This window comes from Asterias amurensis, chromosome 5, assembly GCF_032118995.1.
Source record: "Asterias amurensis chromosome 5, ASM3211899v1".
Taxonomy (NCBI): domain Eukaryota; kingdom Metazoa; phylum Echinodermata; class Asteroidea; order Forcipulatida; family Asteriidae; genus Asterias; species Asterias amurensis.
The window spans coordinates 23,378,089-23,405,769 of NC_092652.1; the positions used below are offsets into that span (position 1 = coordinate 23,378,089).

Below are 27,681 nucleotides of genomic sequence, written 5' to 3' on the forward strand. Positions count from 1 at the left end.
ACTAACAAAAAGTTGTTTTTTAAATGCGGTTTGTGCATTGTATGTCATTCATTTATTGGTTTCGGTTAGTAAACTCAAAGCATAATGTACGTGTATTATAGTTTTCAACATGTAGTAGACACAACATGCAACCAGCCCGTACGAACCCTGTATTTGGTGGGCGGGCCATGGTTTTTAGTGTATGGCACAACTAGCATTTTTAGTTAATTACTCCTCTTATGAATAAGGTAACTTGACTTCCTCCAATATACCAGTGAGAAATATAATGGAGAACTTCAGTGGCCAAGCTTATCTGGTTTACTTGCTACATCCATGGAGGCTGCCTTCCTGCTACTACATCCAATCAAACTGGCACAAGTGGTCTAAGATCTATGGGGATTTCCCCACTGACTTTACCGAAATGCAGGGTTAAAGGCAGTGGACACTATTAGTAATAACTCAGAATAACTATTGGCGTTAAAATTAACTTGGTAACGAGTAATGGGGAGAGGATGATATTATAAAACATTGTGAGAAACGGCTCCCTCTGAAGTAACGTACTTTTCGAGAAAAAAAGTAATTTTCCACGAATTTGATTTCGAGACCTCAGATTCAGAATTTGAGGTCTCGAAATGAAGCATCTGAAAGCACACAACTATGTGTGACAATAGTGTTTTTTCTTCCATTATTATCTCGCAACTTCGACCACCAATTGAGCTCAAATTTTCACGGGATTGTTATTTTGTAATATGTTGAGATACAGCAAGTGAGAAGACTAGTCTTTGACAGTTATCAAAAGTGTCAAGGATCTTTAAGGGGCAGATACAGAAAAAAACACTAAACAACAACAATAGTACACATCAACTACATTGTATACGTACTACATCAGATGATGGACTGTTATTTCATGGAAGAAAATGAAAATGAAAACAAAAACTCTTCTGTGGTTGTATTAATCCAAGGCCATTAACAGTCTAAAAAAGTAAAGTTAACAAAAGTAAAGCTTCAACCATAATTATAGACAAAGGTAGTTAGACACTGCAGTGCCAAGTTTCGTACTTGGATAAAATACTCTCTTTTTTTTTGAAAAAAATGAGGAAATGCTTTGCTAAAACAATAGTTAGTACTAGATTATTATCGCCAAATCAATAGCTATTTTGGAACCAAAAGTCCAAACAATGAATCATTCGTCCTGGATCAACTTTAAAGGCAACGAGTATTGGGGAGAGGTTGATAGTATAAAACATTGTGGGAAACGGCTCCCTCTAAAGTAACGTGGTTTTCGACAAAGAAGTACTCAGACTTAGAGTTTCAGGTCTCGAAATCAAGCATCTGAAAGCACACAACTTCGTGTGACAAGGGTGTTTTTCTGTCTATATTATCTCGCAACTTCGACGACCAATTGAGCTCAAATGTTCACAGGTTTGTTATTTTATGCATATGTTGAGATACAAGTGAGAAGACTGGTCTTTGACAATTTCAAATTTGCATTTTTTTTTTTAAGCCGTTTGGTTTCGTTGTGTTTTAGAGGTTTATTTATAGGGTCAGAATCGGTTTGGTGTGGGCGTGATAAGGACGCCCCACACACAAAACGAATGGCTAGGGGAAAACACGCATGATTAGGCGGAAGTAAACGCAAAAAAACAAGAATTCAAGAATAAGTACTGAATTCCATAGCAAGGCTTATGCTGGCCATGAAGCAGTGCAAAGGTCTTGTCATGAGCAAACACTGCCATTCAGCTTTGAACAATTTGCGTACGGAGTTCGATCCAGTAGTTGCGATGGAACAGTGTCTATGGAAGTGAGCTTGAAAGGAACACATTGCCTTGGATCGGTCGAGTTGGTCTATGAAAAGCGTTCTGTAACCGTTTGTTATGAAATGTATATGGTTAGAAAGATGTTGTAAAAGTAGAATACAATGATCCACACAAGTATCGCTCGAAATTGCGTGGTTTTCCCTTTACTTTGCAAACTAACACGGTCGGCCATTTATGGGAGTCAACAATTTGACTCCCATAAATGGCCGACCGTGTTTGTCGACGAGGTAAAACGAAAACCACGCAATTTCGAGGCATATTTGTGTAGATCATTGTATTCTACTTTTACAACATCTTTCTAACCATACCGATTTTATAACAAACGGTTACAGAACGCTTTTCAAAGACCAACTCGACCGATCCAAGGCAACGTGTTCCTTTAAATAGAAAACATGCTTCAATGATGTACACAGATGCATAACATAGAAACATCCAAAGTTGAATGATCACAGCTATAGTTCTAGTTTACCACTCGTTTGGTTGTGACATCCAAATCCTTAGATGTGAGTTTTGGCTGTTTTGTGGCCACATCTTTAGAATCATGACTTCGGGAAACCGTCTGAAGTTTGTCCTCATCAGCTTAACCGCCTGGAGTGTTCTTTCATCGGTGGGTGGTGAGGGGACCGGCATCGGCGGGGATGGAACCAGGTTCCGACGGCGTAGAGATTACCACGGCGGGTAAGAGTAACTGAGTAACAGTAAATTGACGAAACTGTTTCGTAAAGATAGTTTTACAATTTCAATCCCAAAGGCGGTACAATTGTTTTATTTTATTACTCTTTTTTCTGATTGTATGCTGTTTTTCATCGCAGCATTTTATTTCCCTTTACAAAACCAATGCGGAAACTCCTGGAAAATTGTAAGACAAATTTAAGCACTTGATTCTTTAAGTGTACATGTATAGGCATAATACTTGTAAACGTGTGCTTTAAATGGCGTTATGTTAAAGGCATGGACACTTTTAGTAATTACTCAAAACAATTGTTAGCGTAAAAACATTGTTAGCATAAAACAATACTCGGTAACGAGCAATGGAGTAGTAATATAAAACATTGTGAGAAACGGTTCCCTCAGAAATAACATAGTTTTCGAGAAGAAGTAATTTTTCACGAATTTGACCTCAGAATTAGATTTTGAGGTCCAGACATCAAGCATTCAGCACACAACTTCGTGTGACAAGGGTGTTTTTCTTTCATAATTATCTCGCAACTTCGACGACCAATTGGTTTCAAATTTTCACAGGTTTGTTATTTTATGCATAATGCTGAGATACACCAAGTGAGAAGACTGGTCTTCGACAATTACCAAATGTGTCCAGTGTCTTTAAAGCACTGACTAAAGATTGACATGACGCAGTGTTCATGTACGATCTACCTTATGGTACCCTTATGGAGAGCGAGGTCAAAACACAAAGGGGGAACAATAGGGTCTCCTTATAGAAGGGTTTTAAGGGGAATTCCCGTTGCTATTTGTTTATGAATACGGCCCATTGTCTGTGTAAAGACTATGGGATAATGCCAATACGGGCATCTTCACTCTAAAATCTCCCGGGTCAGATTCGACCCGGATTCGATTCCGAGTCCTTCTAAGCCTGACCTAGTTCCGGGTCAAGTTGACCAGGAAACTGGCTAAAACAATGTCAACAAAATTCCTCAGATGCTATGTCAGTTTGAATCATTTTAAAGAATAATAGAGGTCTCCCCAGTGGAACAACAGACCCCACAAAGTTTTCTTTGCTCATCTTCGACCCTTATGCTTTAGAAAGGGGAATAATTAACAGATAAGAACAATATTATTAGCAGGACTCACAAACAGGATTCGAAAAGTGCAATGTGTGCTTGCGTTCATTATACTTATAAACTTGTGGGCTTACAAGTGGTTAAAACAACTAGGTTCACGATTTGACTGTGTGTTACAAACAATTTGTTTTCTTTTATACTGCCTGCCCTTAAAGGCAGTGGACACTATTGGTAATTACTCAAAATAATTATTTCCATAAAACCTTACTTGGTGACGAGTAATGGGGAGATGTTGATGGTATAAAACATTGTGAGAAACGACTCCCTCTGAAGTGACATAGTTTTCGAGAACGAAGTAATTTTCCACGAATTTGATTTCGAGACCTCAGGTTTAGAACTTGAGGTCTCGGAATCAACCATCTAAACGCACACAACTGTGTGTGACAAGGGTGTTTATTCTTTCATTATTATCTCGCAACTTCGATGACAAATTGAGCTCAAATTTTCACAGGTTTGTTATTTTATGCATATGTTGAGATACATTAAGTGAGAAGACTGGTCTTTGACAATTACCAATAGTGTCCAGGGTCTTTAACTTATGTCTAGATGTATCCCACTTTTTACTTGTTTTTCTACTAGATGTATTTTGTTTTCTAGAGTGTTATCGTATTCGTTAAAGACACTGAACACTATTGGTAATTGCCAAAGACCAGTCTTCTCACTTGGTGTATCTCAACAATAATGCATAAAATTACAAACCTTTGAAAATTTTAGCTCAATTGGTCGTCGGAGTTGCGAGATAATAATGAAAGAAAAAACACCCTTGTCGCACGAAGTTGTGTGCTTTCAGATGCTTGATTTCGTGCCTCACAATCTAATTTTGAGGTCCCAAAATCAAATTCGTTAAAAATTACTTCTTTCTCGAAAATTACGTTACTCAGAGAGAGCCGTTTCTCACAATGTCTTACTACCAACCTCTCCCCATTACTCGTCACCAAGTAAGGTTTTATGCTAATAATTATTCTGAGTAAATACCAATAGTGTCCGCTGCCTTTAAAAGAAAAACTTCTGTCAGTTCTGAAAGTACATTAATTCAAACAATACCCTGATTAAAGGAACACGTTGCCTTCGGGCTGCGCTTTGTTGGGCGTTTTTGGGCTATGACAAGCGTTTGATGTAAAATTATTACGGTTGGAAAGATGTTAAAAAAGTAGAATATAATGATCTACACAAACATGCCTTAGAATTGCTTCACTTTTGCTAACTTTCTCGAAACAAAACGCTCCGCCATTTATGGGGGTCAAGATTTTGACTCCCATAAATGGCCGCCAAATTCACTAGTCTTATTTCCAGTCGCAGCCGTTGAACTATACGACTGAGCAATTATTAACAATTTTACGAACCCATTTGTATCTATCTCTTCCTCCATGGTTACTCAAAAAAAAAAAAACAGTTCATGAACAAAAATAAAAGGGCCTACGTTGAATTAGCTTTTTATTAATCTATCTAAGCAGCAAGTTCAGCTCACGTCCCGGGGCCGAGCGGCTGCCGTCCAGCGGGCCATCATCCCCCGCGGCCAGACCTCCCCAGACGCAGTGAACGGTTCTTGCTCGTACGGTGTAGGATTTTAGCGGGGCCAGTCTAGTAATGCGAACACTTTGTACACGAAAAAATGTCTAGTACCCGTATACTAACTAGCGAGTGGAGTTGAAAATGGACGTGTCATGACCTCCCATACCAAAACTACAGCTAGAGAATTCATCCTCTCAACAAAACATCTGCTCAGACATGTCAGAGGCGTTTACCGTGTTTACCGCGTAAGTATAGTATGCAATTGCGAGTCACATAGGCCTATACCCCACAGTTCGTTTTTAGACACAAAATTACAGGGACTTTACTTCTCTGTCCTTTCTCTATGCTGTTTGCATGTACGTATGTAGAGTCACAGGGCAACAGGACAGTGGTGTCTATTACTAATACTAGTCCATCGCCATAGGATAGATGATGTCACTTGTCTTATTTGCCAACATGATCCTTTCTTCGGGGTATACATTCATTATTTTATAGATAAAATAATGTTTATGTCTATTATGGGGATGTAATTCCTTAACCTTGGTCTTGGACAGTACTATTTGAGGTAGCTCCTGTTTACATTGCTCAGAATCATTTGACAGCAACATTTACTGTTCGATGCATCTGAACAGGGAGCACATACTGCAAATGGTAGTTGGCAAGGAAAGCTAAAATAAATTAATACTCTTGTCCACAAAAATGAAGCTTCCATAGGTCCTTTTCAAAACCACGGCTTCGGCTATGGATTCGGCTTCAGACTCCGTCCCCTTGTCTGAATCCCTACGCAAAGCACGCTCAGTATTGTCCAAACATCTGCGGGGCCAAGCTAGCCCGAGCTGAATCCAAAGCCAAAGCCGTGGTTTCGAAAAGGGCCATAGTCTAGAAGAACTCTTTTCAAAAATTACAAAACAAAATCAGAAACGGGGAACAATTTTATTATTTTGTAACATTTTTGTATTGATACTTGATTCCCAGGTCACAGTGAAAGTTGGGTGGTGATGTGATTATTGAAGCCGGTATGGACAAGAAAGAGTACACGTACATCAAAGAAGTTTTCCAAGCACGGTTAGATGACAACCAGCTTCTTCGCAGGACAGGAAAACTCTGCTAATTAGGCCTGGGCGACCAGTGAAAATTACTAATCGACTAGTCGCACCTCCATCCAATAGTTGCGACTACGACACTAGTCGCAACAAAATTTTAACTATCACGATGCACTGTGGCAATGTGTGCCGCAAGCACAATATAGTCTAATTCAAGCGGAAAAGATTGAAGATTTGTGTCACTGATGTCTGACTGTGTTCTGTAAGTAAATTATGTTGTCATGAATAGTCATGAGCGACTAAATTGGTTCACCAAACAGGTAGACGCAATTTTTTTAAAACTATTTTTGTAGCACGTTTAACCGAATAGTTGAAAACAATAGTCGCGACTCGACTCAGGATTCAATAGTTGGAGTGCGACACTAGTCGCCCAGGCTTACCGCTAATGGTGCAAGAATGGCCTCTACCCGCAGCCGCCATCCGCCCCCCCCCCCCCAATACCACCACCCCCACTACTACCAACAGAAGAACTTGTAGCAAAACACAAATCCACATTTTCCACTTCTTAAATTTAATTTCCATGTAACTTTCCACAATTTGGCTACAAAATTGTCTGTACAGGTGTGCATAAGATATAAGGTCAGTGCATTATTAGCATTATTGGCAAGTTCTAGAGTTTGTATGTAATCAAAGAGAATCTTTGTCACAAATTTATAGGAACTTTATAAATAAATATGGACAATTTATTGAATGTTTTTACAATTTACAGCAGTACACGATGTATTTGCAAACATTAATTAAATTTGTCCTTTGCCAAAGAACACTTTAGTCCCATGCAGTATCCTTAGTAATAGTTGGTGTATCTCCTCAATATTTATGCATAAAATAATAAACCTGTGACAATTATTTTGGGCTAAATTTGGCAATATAAGCTGCAAGAAACAGTGAAAGAAAAACACCATTGCAGTATAGAAACCAGCTCTTTGACATGCCTCTCATCACTTTATCAAGTGAGTTTTATGATCACAAATTAGTAATTACCAACATCTAAGGTATAAAGTCCCTTTAGAGAGACCAATGCCTTAGATCAAGTGATTTGGTTGTAAAATGCATATGGTTAGAAAGGATGTTTTAAAAGTAGAATAGAATGATCAACACAAGTAGGACTTGAAATTGGGTGGTTTTCCTTTAAAACTTTTACTTATTCGAACCAACATGGTCTGCTAGTCAACGCTAGTCAACAATATGACTAGTTCTAAAACATCATTCTGACCATGCATTTCATAACAGGCATGTGGTTGAAATCAAAATATACTTGCAAGGGTTAAGGTTAAAAATTTGAAATGGCACTGTGTTTATCAAACTTGTTGCATCTATGATCCATGTCTCTTTATGAATACAGAATAAAGATATTTCAGATAAATTTATTTGAATACAGATTGTTTATGTTTTTGTATTTGTTCTAGTGTGTTTGTTGTTACAAAATATCGAAATGTCAAATAAATAATACAATAAATATGATGATTGTATAAACAATTGGCCATGTACTTCAAATTAAACTTAATCATATTATTTCGTTGTGATGAAAACAAACTCTGCTCACATCACATTCAATGATTTGTTGACATAAGTAATGTGCAAAAGAAAATAATAATAAGTTGAAATATTGACATTATGTGTTAATTTAGGAATAAGAATCTACTTGTTGAATATTGCCATTTGTAAAACCTGTTTTGCATAAATCATGTGTACATGAAAGTTGAAACTATCTGGAAATATATCCCTGATTTTACAAACAGTAACTAGGTAGTGTTACTCTATTTCCAGTACCATTCTGACACGACACATGTTGTCTGTGAAGGCTGGCTGGGTGGCAAAGTCATTTGTTGTGTACATCATGCTCCCCTGGTGTACATGTCATTCCTGTGATGTCGTGCCAACTCTAATGGTGGTCCAGAACAAGGTGCCTCAAGATCTTTTCAAATATAAACACAAACATTTTTGAAACAATTAACAAAATAAAAATTGGTTATTTGTACATGTATATGGAATATAAAACCCATGCACTTGATGTTGATTCATTAAAGTGACATTTTTGCAAATATTACCTACCTGCAGCCGATTTCACGAAACTTTACGCAACTGCTTGAGTTCACTTGCGCAATTTTAATGGCGCAAGTTGCTCCATAAACGTTGCACAAGTGGACTTACGCAGTTGCGTAAAGTTTTGTGAAATCGGCTGCTGGTCAAAGACATGATGTTATTAAAATTTGGGATGTGGCTGTTCAGTGTATAGTTTTTTGGTAATGCAACGTTGGCGAAGGAGGCTGTTTACAAGTAACTACAATGAATGAAAGCTTAAATTTGTGTTTCCTTATTAAATGTTTGTTAACATATTTACTTTGTTTCCTTTTTTTTTTTGGGGGGGGGGGGGCGGACAGATCAAAATATCATGTAACAAAACTGGACTGCTTTGACAGTACATGTGTATATTATATTAATTTTGGTTTTACCCATACACGATGTGTGTTAGCACTGTATACTCAGTACTTTCCCCGAGTCCTGTGAAAAATATCACAGGCATGTTACTCGGGTGGGATTCGAACCCACGACCCTTGCAATTCTAGAGCAGTGTCTTACCAACTAGACTACCGAGGTTGCCCGGCAGCTAGAGGCAGTTCGAATCCTATGTTTTGGCAGCGGGTACCGCAACGATATATGCCATTGACAGTATGAAATAATCAGTCTCTTACTGCCAAGTTTGAGAAGCATTCATCCGGCCTTTGTTTGCAGCATGACCTCTCCTGTTGTGTTGGCATCTCCCTACAGTTGGTACAAACACACCAGCTTGGTTGGGTTTGATGAGGTCTCCAAGATGTTTACGCCAAGTCCTGGCATCTGCTCACATAGTACCTTCAACAAGAAATTCATAACCATTGATATAACTTATTAGTTCTCGACAATTTTATTTTTTATTGTTTGAAAGGTCACACTTCTTTGAAAGAATTCGGGCTGACTTGGGTACGAGTTGACTTGGGTACAATATTTTGGGTAAACTGTTAAAAATATACAAAAAACATTTAATAAATCTGTACTATTTAGTATTTTTAAAATGTACTTCTACAATTTTTACAAAAGTCCTCCCCTTCCCAGCCAGATAAACGGCTCTTTTAATTGTAGCATCAAAGTAAATTCGGGTAAATTATGCCAAGTCATTAGGACGCTGGACACTCGATGAAAATCCCCACCCCCCATCTATGCACCAAGTGAATAGATCTACAAAATTACATGTAAACTAGTCATAGTACATGTACATTTATGTACTCTCACAACTCAGTGTTGCGGCTGTCATGGCTGTGAATTTACGTGTCATGTCCACAATAATAACCAACAATAACATTGCATTGGGTATAAACAATCACGGTCCGTTCTCTCTCTCTCGTCGGCTAGTCCATGTCCCACTACATTATTCTTACCCTGATTGGCGAGGTGTCCGTTCCTTCTTTTTGGACGTGTCTTCAATCATCTCTTTGCGTAGAGCAATGAGCTGAATCTGTGTTTTTCGGCGATCCATTTTGACAGCAAAATGGTGTGTTTACATTTCACACAACGTCGTATGGTAGTGAACGGTATGTTACCTCGTGTTCTTCTGGTAGGTTTACCAGGCTACGGCGCCAGCCTAACTGCTGTACATCGCGCATAAACGGACGATCGTTTTGACGGCTTGAAAAACGTATATATTTCGCGGGCCATGTTTCGGGGTCAGAGGTCAGTGTTTGTTTTTTTTAATTACCATTCACTAATTACAACACATTAAATGTGTTTTATTGCAAGAACAACTCTAAATAAGTATAAGGAACACCCTCAAACGTGAAATTTTGTGAAATCTGAAGGCAACGTGTTCCTTTAACTTTTACAAGATTGCCGTGCGATGACGTTTTTCCAAAGATCAATTGTTGCGCATAAAATGGGGGCTAATCTGCAAATTGGCCCTGGGTATCGGTTTGTACAAAATGTTACGATGTTACATTAATGTTGATCGCATTATGCCTTGTAAATTATGATTTTATTTCCTCCTTTTAGTTATCCGGACGAGAACGAGGTAACCACATGTAATTGCGCGTCGCAGTCATCCAACCTTGAATGTAAAACACCAATTTCAGGTAAGTGCTATCAGTTTAGTTTTGATGGCTATAGTAAAACAAACACAACAACTAAAGACAAAAACAACCCCACTGGGATATCGCATCTATCCATAAACAAAGTCCATTGGAATTTGAGGTAAAACTCTTCCCTCTTCCCTCTGTTGCTTTGTTTTTGTCTTTTCAAGCGCTTTGAGCACCTTTTTATGTAGATATTTTGCAATATAAGTTTTCCTTTTTATTATGGAGGAAACATATAGACACTGATGTAAAGCCTCATTATTTTACTGTTCTATTGGCACTGGACACGATTGGCAATTACTAAAAACAATCATTGTTAGCATATCATACTTATTGCTTAACGTGCAATGGAGAGCTGTTGATAGTATAACACATTGTGAGAAACGAATCCCTCTGAAGTATTAAAGCCATTATACACTTTCGGTACAGAAAACAAATTAAAAGTTCACATATTTACAAATAATTTACAGGGTTTACAGAAGGTAATGGTGAAAGACTTATCTTGAAATATTATTCCATGAAGTGCTTTACTTTTTGAGAAAACATTAAAACAATATAAATTCTCGATAGCGAGAATTACGGATTTATTTTAAACACATGTCATGACACGGCGAAACGTGGGGAAACAAGGGTGGGTTTTCCCGTTTTTTCTCCCGACTCCTAAGACCGATTGAGCCTAAATGTTCACAGGTTTGTTATTTTATAAATAAGTTGTGATACACGAAGTGTGGGCCTTGGACAACACTGTTTGCCGACAGTGTCCAAAGGCTTTAACGTAGTTAAAAAATAAATAAATAATCAACCGTTGTTTGTTCTGATTAAAAGTTTTGCAGTCCTGAAGGTTCTTTTGGGGCATCTGGAAGCACACAACTTAATTTGTGTTTCATGTCATTATTCTTTTGCACAACTTCAAATTGAGTAAAAATTTTCATGGGTTTGTTATTTTATGCATAGTTGGGATACACCAAGTGAGAATACGGGAATATACAACCGAGGGGGGAAATGGCACCCGAGGCGAAGCCGAGGGTGCCATTGCCCCCCCCCCCCCCCCGAGGCCATGGACCCCAATCACAGCGTGCAACAATTGTCTCGTTATACCTTTGTAACATTAATATTCCTCTTCTCAAAGTTCTATTGTTATCTTCAAACATTATTACGACGGACTATTCATTGTTTAATAAGCAGACGAACGAGAAACATTTCCTGACTGTTCCCTCGAACCCGCGGTTGTTTCGTACACAGCGCTGGAAATCGACCAACACTGGGAACGATTAAGGTGATGTACCCCGGTGTACATCACTTTTCATGTTACCCGACCCCCCGAGCCATGATGTAACACGCGTTTTTGTTGCACGTCACGTGATTGGTTCTCGACTAATCAAACTTTACAGTTTGTTACCGAGGTATAACAATGTTGTTTATCTTCAAGTACGCGCTAATCCTCCAATCAGATGGGCAGAATGGAGTGGTGATAAAAACCTTTATAACACCCCTTGCAAGTATTCTGCCTGCTCATTGGTTTAGAGCGCGTCACATGACATGTCTTAGTTTTGCTAGACGACGGCCGTCGGTTTGCCATGCGCTAGTCCGAAGACTAGCACATGGCGCCGTGCGCTAGTCCGACAGACTAGCACACGGCGTGCAGTACCCAGACGTTCGTTGCGTGTGCGAGTATGACAAATTAATAGTCTGTAACCATTTCGGATTGCACGACTCTACATGCAACACAGTAAGTAAAAGTGTTTGCAATCTGTATTCGCGTCGTCAGTGGATTGTAGCATTCAGGTCTGTAACTTAATAATAATAGTACAGTATTTAGAAATGTTTGGGGTGTTATAAAACAAATATTGACTGCTTTTACTCGTGCAATGGTTAAAAACTATGACTCCCTCGGTGATCCCCGGAGCGTTTTATTTTCCCTCGGCTTCGCCTCGGGAAAATAGAACGCTACGGGGATCACCTCGGGAGTCATAGTTTTAACCATAGCACTCGACGCAGTCAATATTTGTATAATATTGCACGGCTAATATCACTACCATGCGTCTTGTGTGTTCTATGTCACGCGCCAAGTTTGCTTGAAGATAAATACGTTATCACACGCGCGCTCGTGGAAATACGGAAAATATAGCGCGTCTGCGTCCCATATCCAACTCGGCCTTCGGCCTCGTTGGATATGGGACGCAGAAGCGCTATATTTTCCGTATTCCACTCGCGCTTGTGTGATAACTTATAGTGTTGCGTGCGTGCTTCATTGATGTACGCGTTTTGACGCGCATACGGTTTGATCTACAAGATGGCGACTTTCACAGCAAAAAAACAAACGGTTATTCAATATACGGTCTACCGTGTATCTGAATAAGCGTGTCTGAATAAGCGGCTACGTCTACGGCTACGGCTACGGCTAGATTTCCGCGTCATCATGCGTTGAAGTATAGGACGTCCTTAGCATCACCCTTACCAACAGCCATAGCCGTAGCCAGCAATTCCGATAGTGCCTTAGTCTCATGTCAAACTTAAAAGCCTACTGTTCTTTTTCAGAGCTCGTAGATTTGACTTCGTGTCTCGTTTTCTCACTATAACTTAACTTAACTTATATGAATTTATAAAGCGCTTTAACACTGTCAAGAAAAACATTAAAATGCAGGATTAAAAAACATGAGCAAAAATAGCAATATGGTTTTTTTTTTTTTTTTTTTTTTTAATACACAACAGTTAAAAAAGTAGCAACAATTTAGTAAAAAAAAAATAGCAAAATTTAGTAATAATTACTACAAGTACTAGTACGAGAATCATTGATAATTTCCATTCCTTTGAACCAAGAACAAACATTATTATACAAATATTGATTGGTTCGAGTGCTATGGTTAAAATTACGACTCCCGAGGTGATCCCCGGAGCGTTCTATTTTCGCGAGGCGCAGCCGAGGGAAAATGGAACGGTCCGGGGGTCACCGAGGGAGTCGTAGTTTTAACCATTCCACGAGTTAAAGCAGACAATGTTTGTTTTATAACACCCCCAACAGACTATTTATCATCCTCGCACACGTAACGTTCGTACGCGCGTTTCAGATACGCAGATGCACCACTGATTGGGTATGAGGTGGGTAAAAGACGTCTGGGTACTGCACGCCGTGTGATAGTCGTCGGACGGCAAACGATGCACTATCACACGGCAAACGATGCACTATTACACGGCCGCCGTCTAGTAAAACTAAGACATATCATGTGACGCGCTCTAAACCAATGAAAAAACAGAATATTTGGAAGGGGTTTTATAATTTACTATAGCTTTTTAGCAACACTTGTTCTAGCCTAGCCCATGTTTTCAATCACGTACCTCTCTCGTATCTCTGTTTTTGTTTTCCAGGTTGTGAGCCGGGCGAGTTACAACACAATAACTCGTGTTACCGATTCGAGACGGGTGGAAAATCACGTGATGATTCTGTGGAGGACTGTATACAGCATTACAGCCACCTTGTATACGTAGAGACACGTGAAGAACAGACATTTCTGGCTGGAACTCTGCGTGGAAACTCTTCCTTGCGCGGTGAAGATTATTGGTTGGGACTGGTTGCCGTGGACGTAACATATGTTTGGATAAACGGGAATGCATCGATAGCTTCAATGTTGCTTTCAAGAATCGAGGACGATGGTGGCAACTGTGTCTTCCTAAGGTTTGGGGGATTTTTTGTGGCAAAGATAACAATTCAAACAGGCGATTGCAACGAATACAAACGTTCTATCTGTGAAAAGACTGACCAGGGTATGTTAATTATATTAAGCAATATTCCAGCTTTAAATCTTCTATATGGTTAGATACGATAGTGAGAGTATAACGTACTTGGAACAGTCATTCCCATAAGAGTTACCAATAAATACATCGAAACATGTATGTCACACTGGAATAAAACCATACCCCACACCACCCCTCCCCGTCCCACTCAAAAGGGGGGGGGGGGTAAAGAAAAGTGAGAAACAACACAAAAAGAAAACTTATTTCAAGTTCATTCGTTCAAACGATTGCTTAATAAGTTTTTGAACGACATTCATGGGAACTTGAAGATGGTTTAAACAAGATAATTAATCAAACGGTTGACTTATTCTCGACAAGTCACAGTTATAAATTCGAACGAACTAGTGAAACGCTTGTTTCTCATCTTCGTTTGTTTCTAATCTTCGTTTTTGTTTATAGGTTGTTACACTTGGTGTATCTCAACATATGCATGAAATAACAAACTTGTGAAAATTTGAGCTCAATTGGTCGTCGAAGTTGCGAGATAATAAAGAAAGAAAAAAGCACCCTTGTCACACGAAGCTGTGTGCTTTCTGATGCTTGATTTCGATACCTCAAATTCTAAATCTGAGGTCTCGAAATCAAATTCGTGGAAAATTACTTCTTTCTCGAAAATTACTTCTTTCTCGAAAACTACTCGTTTCGACTAGCTTGCTCTAGTCATCGTCAGGACCAAAGATTATAAAGCGCCGCAAGGCGCAAGATGCGGAACTCGGGCTGAAATGTGAAATCCCACTGGATACCATTTCGGCAAGTAACTCTTTTGATACAACAATAGATCAGTGCAGTTCAGTGCAGACAATGACCATTCCTATCAATGGGAAACACAACATTCACTTGCTGAAATGGCGCCCATGCGTATTTCACGTTCCAACAATAGATAAAGCTTCAGTTCCGCATCTTGCGCCTTGCGGCGCTCTATAATCTTTGGTCAGGACACTGAAGAGGTAGAGAGGAGTAGGCTTATTTATAGGGGTTCAGTGGACCCACTGCAGGTCAATCAATGCTCTGATTGGTTGTGTGGTTGGCGGGCTCAGGACCATTGTTAGGGTTGCCCATTGTGTGAGAAACCTCTCGGGTGTAGTGAGGCGTGTCAGTAGGTTGGTGGTTGTTAGAGGAGGAGGGTGGTAGGATAGTGTGCCAAATGCTGCTGATGAAATAGCCGATATCTTGTGGCACAGTGTCAACTCTACCTGTAAGTAGATATACACACATGGTGTTACCCCACCATGCAATGCCTCAAATCCTGAATATGAACAAGTTAATTGGTGTATACTTCATTTAAACTATTAAATTGCATACACAAAATATTGTACACAAAGAGTACACAAAAGCCTTACTCTTCAAATAACTATTGTATTTACTGGTAATTTGGTTATTATAACTTGTCCTTATCCAGAATGTTCACTATTATGTGTTGTCCTTGTAGCTTGTGACGAGTATCCGAATTCTTGCTACGCCGTTTCCGATGAGAGCACGGAGACGACAACACGTGACGAAGCCTCTGATGCGTGCAGTGACTTGGGAGGACACCTGCTGTACATCGAAACGGACGAGGAACTGGAGTCCATACGAACAAGTAATTTGCCCGATGGAGACTATTGGATAGGTCTGAATGTGATTCGTTATCGATGGATGGACGGAACCCCAGCCCTGTTTGACACATTTGAGTCTCGTAACGGCGACGACGGTAACGAATGCTTTCGGATAAGACATAATAAAAACTTCCAGTGGAATGACAAGAGTTGCAGTGTGAGTTACGGTCGTATTTGTGAACGAAGAACTATGGCATCAGTTGTATCAGGTACTTTTTGTTGCTGTTTTTATAATTTTTTTATTTATTATTTTAAATTTGAGCTACTTAAACTTAAAATTAAATAATACACCACAAGGGAAATTGACTGTGTGTATTTTAAATGATTTGGGATTGGACAAAACATGGTTATTAGAGCGGGATTTGAACCAACGACCTCACGATTAACGGAGACGAAACCGAGGTTTGGAAAAGGTCCATAAGCCTCATGAGATACCAAAGAGCTTCCGCTGCTAAACCAACACTCAAATATGCTGTTAAAAAGGAAGATTCTTAATGTGGTCACTTAAGGTACACGCAGCGAGCTGAACAGGGGGACACCCAAACATTGACTGAAAGCAAGTAATTATGTCAATATATCTTATTTATATATTAAATATAATCTTCTTTTTGAATTATATTTCCTACTAATTTCATATTTTAACACATTTTGTAATCAACTATTATATTTAAATTTAAACCTAAACAATGATGTTCTTTTTTTAAGAAACCCCTTTGTTTAACCATGCATCAATAGCTTTAGTGTGCGACCATATTACAGGTTAATGACATCGCGTCAGTTGGGCTTTATTCTTAAGTATCTCGAAACGGAGGTCAATTCTTCTTTGGTTTTCTTTGATGAAGTTGTTAAATTGGTTTTACTTTAATATTTCATGGCAAACTTTTGCTTTACACGAAATAAATGTAATAGCCATCACTGCGTTAAACTGTTGTACAAGAAGTAACATATTCGCACACACGTAACGCAAAAACATTCAGGAGACATTTCCGAGGTTTTAGTGAAGTGCTCGTGTGCAGATTGTTTGCAAAATGCTTCTGTCTAGTTAGACTTGGCTCAAGTCCCTAATCCCGTGCCATCGTCAGAAAACTGCTTTGTGATGCTCTGCATTCCCAAACCCGTTCCGTGCTCGGTACTGCAATAGCTACATTTGACGGTGAGGGCGGACTGGTGTTAGGCCTATCAGAGCCGTATATTGGGAAAGTTACGACAATGTGCGATTAGAAGCCATTTTGTTCCCCCAGAAAACGCATGGGTGAACACGAGGTGTCAGACTAGTCTGCCCATTGGGTTGTGCTACAAAGAAAACTGGTCCATCCATGTCGCAACTCTCTCGATACACAGCTCTGAGGCCTATGTGTCTGTACTTTGGCTGCATAAAACTGGCGCGTGTGTTGGCGCGTTACGTGTGTTTAGGGACCTCGCACGAGAATGGGACTTGAATAAATTTACGGTCTCGGCCAAACACTCGTGGTGATTATGATTATAATGATGACGATGATTATTGTGATTGAGATGGGGGGATGGTGATGATGATGATGACGATGATGGCACCATGCACTTTCCTAATTTTCTTATGTTCTCCGGGGGACGGATCCGTCGTCCCATTTTGTATAGATGCAGGGACTGATTGGTGCCAGTCTTCAATTCCTTATGATTTGATGCGTCTTACTGGGCGTGGCGCCTTGTGTTTTGATGCCGGTGACGATAGCTCAACTCCTGTGCTCCGTAGATGTAATACTGGAGATAATGTCGAGGGATGCAGCTGCTACAAGGAAACGTGAGTTAAATCACAACGCAACACAAGTTCTAAAAAAAAAAAAACATCCAGTTTTGTGTTACTCACTTTTTTCTTAGTTCAAATAAAATTTAAAGGAGAAAGGGGAAACTTGCAAGAAACTGTTTAAGCTTGTTTTCAGCCTCGATGTCCAATGAATTGTCCAGATTTATAAAATGAAAACCAAATCTGATTTTTTTTTTTTTTTTTTTTGCAGCGATAAGCCGGTTAAATGCAGCTGTGGCTTTTGCAAACTCAGTTCCAACGAACAAGGTAAGAATGTTATGCACCACCTGTTTTCAAAGAGTTAAAATAACATGTCCCCCAAAAAAACCTACACTTTCTAATTTAAAAAAGGGCACGAAATTGGTTTTCCCGGTTCTACCTCTGCTTTTTGTAAACCACTTCGAATTGTTTATTTTGTTCAGGTCAAGAACTGTGGCCGTCTGAGTTCAATTGTTCCTGCTCCAGTAGCTTATACGAGACGAATTTCACTATCATAAAACCAGGAGAAGACGCTGGATTCCAATGTCCATCGGATGGAACGCCTGCAACACCAATTTCAACAGGTTCACAGATGACAACCAGCATGTCACCGGTTCGAACTACTACTGATGATAGAACTCTACCGCCCTCTACCACTAGACAGCTTTATATCAGTAGTCATGGGACATTCCCAGTGGTGACTGCTGGTGCGGAGACTAGTTCGAATAGAGGCGTTGATACAGCCACTTCGACAGGACCGGTCACTTCTTCGACTACCGAAGAGAAGGGTAATGGGACCGGCGACACTGCGGCTAGCAACGGCGGTGCAACTGCTGCTGGTGTCATTCTAGCCATTGTATTTTTGGTGCTGCTGCTCGTTGTGGCGTGCTTTGTTTGGAGGAGAAAGGGAAGGAAACTATCAGAGGAAAGGTCGGAGAGGCAAGTCTGGACTGTTGAACTTCAAGGGTTTGGGTACTTTTGTGTACCACAAAACACAATGTCCACAGATTAACATTAAACATACATAGTTTGAAGATAAAGATGGTATAACGCTTCCCTTAAAATATTACTTCCTTAGTTGCTTTAGTTTTTGAGAAATATGGAAAAAAACAACGTCACGAAAATAATTGTCGTCTAAGTTTTAGCATGTAAAACGTATTTACCAGTTTTGGTATACAACTTTTGGTATATAGTGTGTACCGGTGGACATATTGTGTTTTATGTCAACAACATTGTCATACAAAGGTACCCAAAACCTTCAAACAGTGTTAAAGCAAGCAATAATTCATTATTACTTTTTCTATAAGTCTGGGCACATCAACCAAAGATCTGAAAGCGAAAAAACCTAGGGGTCGGATGTACTCTCTGACCAAGACTTAAACAGGGTTCTGACTACTCTCATGACATGACCCGTGACGTCACTTCCAAGCCAAACTATGGGTGCGTTCGTTTAGCTTCCTTGGGTCGACCCCGGTGTGTGGCGTTTTTTTTTTCAAGGTCGAATGTGTACAGATTATAACCCACGTTCGTCCTGGGAAAAAAAAACCGCCACACACCGGGGTCGACCCAGGGAAGCTGAACGAACGCACCCAATATCAACAAAGAATGTATGCGCCGCTCAAGATGACACGCTGAATTGTTCTAAAAGTTTGATTGTGGTTTATTATGTAACCGTTAATCAAGTTGTGTGTGTTTTTGTCCCTTGTAACATCCACTCTTAACAGATCGGGCAATTTACGAGCAGCAAAGAACCCCGGGGCTTCAGGACAACCTGAAACTGGTAAGTATTTTACTGAAAATGCTCAGTCTCACAGTTAACTATGGTTTGCTTGTCGTAGTTTCTGGTAGATAGCAGTTTGTAATCAATTTCCTTGACATTCCTTGCAATGATGTAATCATGCCCAAGAGGGCGCTATTAGTTTGGATAAGTCCAGAGCTGTGTATTGAGCAAGTTGCGACAATTTGCGACTAGACAAAATTTTTGGTCCAAAAATCCGCGCGTGTGTTGGACCAAAGATGGCGTCTATAGTAGCCGCCTGACCGAAGCCAGCGACCCTAGAAATAAAAAAAAATTAAAAAACAGCAACAACAATGTTGAATTTATTTAAAAAAATTACAGATTATTAAAAAGGCTTGACTGTCTTATGATTAAGTATCGACGAATTATTTTTATTACAATTTAGCACAGTCACAACAAAAACGCATTAAAGGCAGTGGATACTATTGGTAATTGTCAAAGACAAGCCTTCATGGTTGGTGTATCTCAACATATCCATAAAAAACTAACCTGTGAAAATTTGAGCTCAATCGGTCATCGAAGTTGCGAGATAATAATGAAAGAAAAAAACACCCTTGTCACACAAAGTTGTGTGCGTTTAGATGGTTGATTTCGAGACCTCAAGTTCTAAATCTGAGGTCTCGAAATCAAATTCGTGGAAAATTACTTCTTTTTCGAAAACTATGGCACTTCAGAGGGAGCCGTTTCTCACAATGTTTTATACCACCAACCTCTCCCCATTACTCGTCACCAAGAAATGTTTTATGCTAATAATTGTTTTGAGTAATAACCAATTGTTCCCGAAACAAGGTTGTTGATTGGTCCATCTTGTTTGCCGCGAGTGCATAATGTGTGTTGCCATTGTACACAGTATCATTTCGATCGAAGATGGCGGCGTGATGACGTTAATACACAAAGTCTACCTGGTCACACAGCAAGCGGAGAACTTACACATTGGCAGTACGCCTATGTATTTATACCTAATAAAGAATCAAGTATCAAAATCGTTTGCAGTATACCCGCTGCTTAAACATAGGATTTGAACTGCCTCTAGCTATCGAGATAGCTAGTTGGTAAGACACTGCTCTAGAATTGAAAAGGTCGTGAGTTCGAATCTCAGCCGAGTAATATGCCTGTGATTTTTTTTTCATAGAACTTGGGTAAGTACTGAGTATACAGTGCTAAACACACATCGGTGTATATGTGTAAAAACCAAATGAATATTCTTCATCCCCGATGCAAATTTAACATCTATTAAAAAGACTCAAGCACGTTATCTTATACAATTTGCACTTTTTCTCCAGACAACCCTGCATACGGCCTCGATGAAATCGAGCTCTCAAGGCAAAACGATCTGATCTTGAAACCAGTTCAAGGCGTCGGTGTCCATGGCGCCAGCAACCCAACGTATGCCATCGGAGACGAACGAGAAAACTCAGTAGATTATACTAACATAAAGGTGGGTTCAACATGTTTGTATATAGTTAAAGGCACTGGGGTGGATTTCACAAAGAGTTAGGACTAGTCTTATCTCGAGTTAGGACCAGTTACTTGTCCTAACTTAGGACTACCCATGCAATGTGCGATGACTTGTGTGAACAGTATTCGTGCGATGTGACAGTGTGTATACGGGTTGGTCATTCGGTGTGATCGCACACACCATGCACAGGGTATACGGCGGGTGGGTTTACAGCTGCGTCTTTTCGGAGCGAATAATGCGACTGCCTTGAGCAAGGCTACAGTTAAAACGGCTGGAAACACGTATACGCTGGCCTTTTACAGCTTTGGAGTTTTTTAATAATTGTTCGCTATGTACGTGACATTTTTACAGCAACCATCTATAAAAACATTATTTACACCCCTAAATTGCGTAAACGGTGAGCCGGTGTGTCCCTTTAAGTTATTCTCGTGGAAAGTCAATCTAGTTGCGTCCCAGGGATATCTGTCCGCCAGAGATTATGTCCCCTATGATGGGAGGGCGCTGTCAGAAGAAGTTCGTACAAAGTTTGCCGTATGGGAAAACTGATTCCAAACGGGGGGGGGGGGGGGGCTGAATTTCCTGCCACACCGGAACCGAGCAACCTGCCTTCCACGAAACTGTTGGTATAAATTACAGGTGGTGCACTTCATAGCTGATGGAGTTGCACGTATTATGCGTATCGCTCTCCGAACTTGGCCCTGCAATCCTCATCCATAAAATTGCCGATGCATTTCGTTACTCTTATTATTTTGTATTATACATGTATTTGTTTATAGGCCTAAATATGATCATTGTTTTATGTTACAGTCGCCTGATGTTAAGAGCGAGTCTCGGACAAATACCTACACAGACATCCAACCAAGAGGTTATGAAGCGTATCGCCCCAATCCTCAACCAGATCCTTACACGAGCTTAAAGGGTGCCACCAAGGATCACAACGAAAATGACGGCCCAGCGATTTACACGCCGAACCCAGATAACACTGGAGAGAGTTACGCAACTATCGCCTCCAGCGGCTACACTGCGTATAACCCCACCACCGAGCGAGACGATGACGTGTACACCGATCCTAAGAGTACCAGGGACACTAATGATGACGACCCGCTGGTGTACACGCCAATACCAAACAACGACCGAGGTAAACCAACGAAGAAAGTCACTGATGATGACGATGATAGGTATGTTGGCCTGGAGGATGTTGTCCCGCAACGTCCTGTCGCGGCTACTTCGACAACAACCCCATCGGCTCCAAGAGGCAGTGACGACGCCTACGTAGATTTCGATGCCGAACCCCGTGTGCTGAAGCCAATCGTATCACCAAAAAAGAAGAGTGGTGATAATGGGAACTACGTCAGCATGGATGTTCCCACCTCAGAGGGGAACGAGGGCGATTACTACTACAAGCTTGAGAACTCCAATGCTCCCCATGATGTAGATACTGAGGCCGCCAAAACCCCGCAAGAGGATCATACATACAATTCATTGGATATCAATGCAAGAAAGATAGCCCTTCGCCATAACAACGCAGTCGTCCCTGACAACAACACATACAACTCATTCGACCGCACCCCTATGAGACACGATGTACCCAAGGGCACTGGTCAGTCTTCCGCACAAGGCAACATTCACGGCAAGGGTAACGCCAAGGATACCAACGCGTACGACGTAATCAACCGTACCGGCCGTGGCGTGAAACACCCCGTAATAGTGGCTGACGATGGAGACTACAGTCTCACGGTTCCAGTACCCAGAGACGACACCTACAACTCCTTCGATCGTTCCCACCACGACAGAAATAACAAGTTGAGACCGAAAAATCAGGCTTCTGAGAACGAGTACGGCTCGCTCGAGAACACCGACGATGGCGAATACTCTACGCTCAACTAGATCTGTAGAAGTAAGGTGGCTTGAATAGACACCTGCAGATAATGTCAGAAATACTAGCGACCATGGTGTGCCTTAGCGTCCACCATATTAAACGAACCCACCAAACTCATGCAGCATCAAAGCTATTTAAATAATATCATCTTGCTACTCTAGAAACAACCGGGTCAGATTTACCCGGTTTCGCGGTCTCATGGAATCTCATGACCCGTTCCTGAGACGGGCTGACCCGGAAACTGATTAAAAAAAAAAAGGAAGTACCTTCACTTGTGCATTCTGCACCAGTTAGACCCATTTCTGTGTCATTTTGACACAGATTCCGGGTAATCCTGACTCAAAAAGGGTCAGACCCCACGGGCACCCAAAATCTAGGTCAAGTCTTATCCGGAGTTTTTTTTTTTAGTTATTATAGTCAGGTTCCTTATCTGTAGTAGCAAAGGAAACACATAGCTCTGACTATTTGGTCCTCCTAACCTCAGTTCGGTTTTCAATTGATTGAATCGGGGGGAAAAAAACAAGATGGCGGAAATATTGAGTTGAATTTAATTGTGTGTTTTTTTAGGGAGAGTCTAGATTGATGACGTGAGGCCAGATTACTTAAATATATGTTTTTATAAATTTTAAAAATATACACGGAAATGTATCTTTTTACATTATTTTATTAACTCTCTTTACAACGAACTATATTAATCAAGATTTGCACTAGTGCTCAAAATTATCAATTGAAACTGAATGACAAGTGTATTAATTAAACAAGAAGTGTGTACATAACATTATTGCTCTGTCGTACAAAGTTAAGATGGCTTATTTCACTTCGCTTGTTCATTTTTTATTAAAGCGGTGTAAACCTTTGATTTGTTTTAACCGTTCGATTGTTTTTATTCCCATGTTTTTAACAACATGAAAATCAATCCTCCCAAGTATCAAGCTTTGAGTATTTGTTTCCAACGCACCCCAGCTGTACCACCTAGTTTCCATATTGGTAATTCAGCCATCACTAACAGCTGTATGAAAATTCTTGGGGTTCATCTACAGAGTAATCTTAAATGGGATACCCAGATAAGTTCAATGTGCAAAGCCTTCAACTATAAATTGTACCTTCTGCGCCAATTAAAACGGTGCTGCACTTCTATTGCTGGTTTGTTGAGTGTATATATTATGTATGTTAGACCAACTATTGAATATGCTTGCCCAGTCTGGTATTTGCAGCGCAAGGCTCTTCGTTTTATCTTGTCCTACGATTACTGTGAAACTAAGTCTTTTGCTGAAATTTATTCCCAGCTTGGCCTCCCTGCCATGGATGTTAGACTTGAGCTGCTCTTCGTTAATTTTGGTAAATCCCTCCTCACCTCTGACAGATATAAACAATGGCTTCCCCCACCTAGAAACAACAACCTGAGAAATTCCAATAAACTTTGTACACTTAAATGTAGGACTAACCGTTTCAAAAACAGTTGCATCCCTTCCCTAGTTGAGCTGCTCAATCACCAATAATTGTTCTGGCCTGTAGATAGCTTGTTTTCATTGTGTAAATATTTGTAATGTATATACTTACAGTTTTGAAATTTTATATTCTCATCTACTCTATTTTTATAATCTCGTATTGTATATTTGCTGGTTTTTGATGTTTGAATGTATTTTTATATTGTAAACCTAAACACAATTCAGCCTTTTGGCTGCTACGTTTGATTGTTAATAAACCAATAATAATAAATATAGTTGTATACAATAACATTTACCTGTATAGTCACGATTACCGAGAAGCGGTAAGGCACGGTCACACAGGCCCCGATAACGAGAACGAAAACGAGAACGATAAAAATGCACGCTCGCGATTGGTTGGATTGCTCCACGCAGAATACGCCCATGCTCATTCAACCAATCGAGGGCGTGCATTTTTATCGTTATCGTTTTCGTTCTCGTTATCGGGGCCTATGTGACCGGGTCTTTACCGTTTTATATATTCAAATATTTGGAAGAAAAAATTATATATTTTTGCAAATCCGTAAAGTACTTCGCGATGAACTGTTTCTCAAAATGAATTATACACTATCTAAAGCTGCAGCTGTAATTCTTACCACGTCAAGTTTTTTTGTTGCAATTCATTTTCAGAATGATTACCAACCATAAACAGGCCCTTTAAAGGCAGTGGACACTATTGGTAATTACTCAAAATAATTATTAGCACGAAACCTTACTTGGTAACGAGTGATGGGGGAGCGGTTGATAGTATAAAACATTGTGAGAAACAGCTCCCTCTGAAGTGACGTAGTTTTCGAGAAAGAAGTAATTTTCATCGAATTTGATTTCGCGACCTCAGATTTAGAATTTGAGGTCTCGAAAGCAAGCATCTGAAAGCGCACAACTCCGTGTGACAAGGTTTTCTTTTCTTTCATTATTATCTCCCAACTTTCATGACCGATTGAGCTCAAATTGTCACAGGTTTGTTATATTTTTGATAATGTTGAGATACAGCAAGTGAGAAGACTGGTCTTTGAAGTGACCAGTGTCTTTAAAGGCATGGAGACCTTTGGTAATTGTCAAATACGTATTTTCACTTGGTGTGTCCCGACATAATTATGAATAAAATAACGTACAACTTGAGCTCAATTGGTCATCAAATTTGCAAGATAATTATGAAAGAAAAACACCCTTGTTGCGTTACTTTGTGTGCTTTCAGATGCATACAAAATGCTTCAGCTGAAGTATTTTATTATTAATGGAGTGAAAAATTACCTTTTTCAAAAACCATGTTTTTTTTCAGAGGGAGCCGTTTCTAACAATGTTTTATACAATCAACAGCTCTCCATTGCTCATTACCAAGTAAGCTTTTATGCTAACAGTATTTTTGAGTAATTACCGATAGTTTCCAGTGCCTTTAACCACGGTTTAAGTTTCATTATGACTAGTGGTATTATGATAGCCCCTCCCACAAACAGAAAGTAGATAATAGAAAGTAGAAGAAGAGATGGGATCCGAACAGGAATTTATGTAATTTAACATTTAACACAAACAACAACTAAAGAGAAACTACACAAACTGAGCATAACAATGCACATCATGCATTGGGATGGATTGCTACAAGGAAATAAAGAATCAATGTAATTTGCTTTAGAAAATACCAGTGATCAAAACAAAATCCGTCACCAACGTATACCAAAGACACAACACGTATAAAAACAAATATTGATTAGCAGCCGTAGGCTTACTTGTATTGACTCAAAGGCAGTGGACACTATTGGTAAAAACTCAAAATAATGATTAGCATAAATAATTGGTAACGAGTAATGGGAAGCTGTTGATAGTATAAGACATTGTGAAAAACGGATCCCTCTGAAGTGATGTAGTTTTCGAGAAAGAAGTAATTTTCCACGAATTTGATTTCGATACCTCATATTTAGATTTTGAGGTCTCAAAATCGATCATCTGAAGGCACACAACTTCGTGTGACAAGGCTGTTTTTCTTTCATTATTAACTTGCACTTTCGATGACCGATTGAGCTCAAATTTTCACAGGCTTGATATCGTATGCATACGTTGAGATACACAAAGTGAGAAGACTGGTCTTTGACATTTACCAATGGTGTCCACTGCCTTTACCATGAAATAACATACCTGTATAAATAATTGCTCAACCTGTCATCGGATTCCCATGAAAATAGTGAACCCCCACCACACAACCAGCGATAAGTTTCACTGTTTTTATAACAATTTTATCAACAACTCTGCATTGCTCTGTACCGAGAAAGTGTTTTGATCTTATGAGTAATGACCAAATGTAAAATAGACAGTTTGGATGCGTGTTCACGTTTTTCCATTAAAAAAAAATCATTAAAAAAGAAGACTTCGTTGCCTACTGATTAAGGAACTCGCAATTACATAGGGAAAACTCATGTGAGCTCGCTTAAAGAGACTCCCACAATACACAATAATTTTTATTTTTTTTTTACTTCAGTACACAATCAGTTTAATGTATGCATGCACGAGTTGTGTTTTTTTTATCTCTCGTCGATTTCGACCTTTACGAATCCAAATAATGGATTATCTTGTATTAATTTAAAATAAAGAATAAACAACCATGTTGCCATTTCAAGCACATTCTATGTGGTTGACTTTTGTCCCATATTTTTCACCTCAATTGATAGAAAAAAATATATATGCATAAATACAACAACAACAAGAACAACAACACCCCCAATAAAACAAACAACCAGAAACCAGAAACCGTAAACCACGTACTGCCAAGGACAGACTTGTGGTCGAAGCTTAAGAGGAAACTCGCAGCAGAGTGCCGTTTCCTTGATATCATAACCGGTACCGGTATAACTGGAGTATTTCCCCCATAAAAAGAGGCGATTAAAGTCACCCGGAAGTGGTATTTTTTATATGTGTTTTGATGAGTGGAATGTGAATAAACAGTTAACTAAGGTTTTTAAAAAATCAGTTATTATGTTATTTACAAATCTAAGAGTAGACCCCGACCCGAGAGGGCGCTGTTCGTGACGTCAATCGAGGCAGACTTTTCTGTAATGCGTAGAGTAAACACAATTGCAAAGTACATACGGACCAAGTCGTGAGTTTGTACGTTTCAAAACAAGATTTTTTTTTTTTCCGGCAATGCCGACCAGGTGTATTGCTGCTGAATGCAGAAAAACACTTTTTGAAACGTACCAACTCACGACTTGGACGTACATGTACTTTGCACGTGTGTTTACTATACGCATTGCAGGCAAAGTCTGCCTCGATTGACGTCACAAAAGGGGTAGGCGGAGTCAGCCCCCAAACAACTTTACATATTTTTTAAACATATAAACGTGACAAACAATTACTAAAAAAATTGTTTTATTGTTCGTAAGCATATACTCTTATGTTTGAAAGAAAAAAAATTATATTTCCAGGTGACTTTAAATAAATTGTACAACGATTGCCGATAACTGCTTCCATTGTTCTTAAAGGCACTGAACACTGTTGGTAATTACTGACAATAAATATTGGCTTAACAACTTTGGTAACGAGCAATTGAGAGCTGTTGATAGTATAACAAATTCTGAGAAACGGCCCCCTCTGAAGTAACGTAGTTT

At 39.6% G+C, this 27,681-nt stretch overlaps 1 protein-coding gene and 1 long non-coding RNA gene across 6 annotated transcripts; one reads left to right on the forward strand and one right to left on the reverse strand.

Moving 5' to 3' along the window:
• The first annotated feature begins 1,768 nt into the window (after nt 1-1,768).
• LOC139937502 (uncharacterized) lies at nt 1,769-27,118 on the forward strand. 5 transcript variants are annotated; one of them, XM_071932663.1, is made up of 11 exons: nt 1,769-1,780; nt 2,298-2,474; nt 10,234-10,313; nt 13,680-14,075; nt 15,535-15,909; nt 17,315-17,477; nt 17,692-17,747; nt 17,903-18,398; nt 19,184-19,239; nt 20,541-20,695; nt 21,524-27,118. In XM_071932663.1, exons 2-11 carry the CDS (start codon nt 2,338-2,340, stop codon nt 22,601-22,603), a joined length of 2,994 nt encoding a protein of 997 aa, XP_071788764.1. In that variant the 5' UTR covers nt 1,769-1,780; nt 2,298-2,337; the 3' UTR covers nt 22,604-27,118. The 5 variants fall into 5 exon arrangements, with proteins under 5 accessions (XP_071788764.1, XP_071788760.1, XP_071788759.1 ...); XM_071932659.1 differs by lacking the exon at nt 1,769-1,780 and adding an exon at nt 1,781-1,860 and having other exon boundaries at nt 2,210-2,474; XM_071932658.1 differs by lacking the exon at nt 1,769-1,780 and having other exon boundaries at nt 2,029-2,474.
• On the reverse strand, nt 7,848-9,761 carry LOC139937482 (uncharacterized). Its single transcript, XR_011786064.1, has 3 exons — nt 9,627-9,761; nt 8,904-9,063; nt 7,848-8,125 (listed from the first exon to the last, which is right to left on the reverse strand). It is a non-coding gene; the product is annotated as an uncharacterized lncRNA (long non-coding RNA).
• Nucleotides 27,119-27,681: the final 563 nt, after the last annotated feature.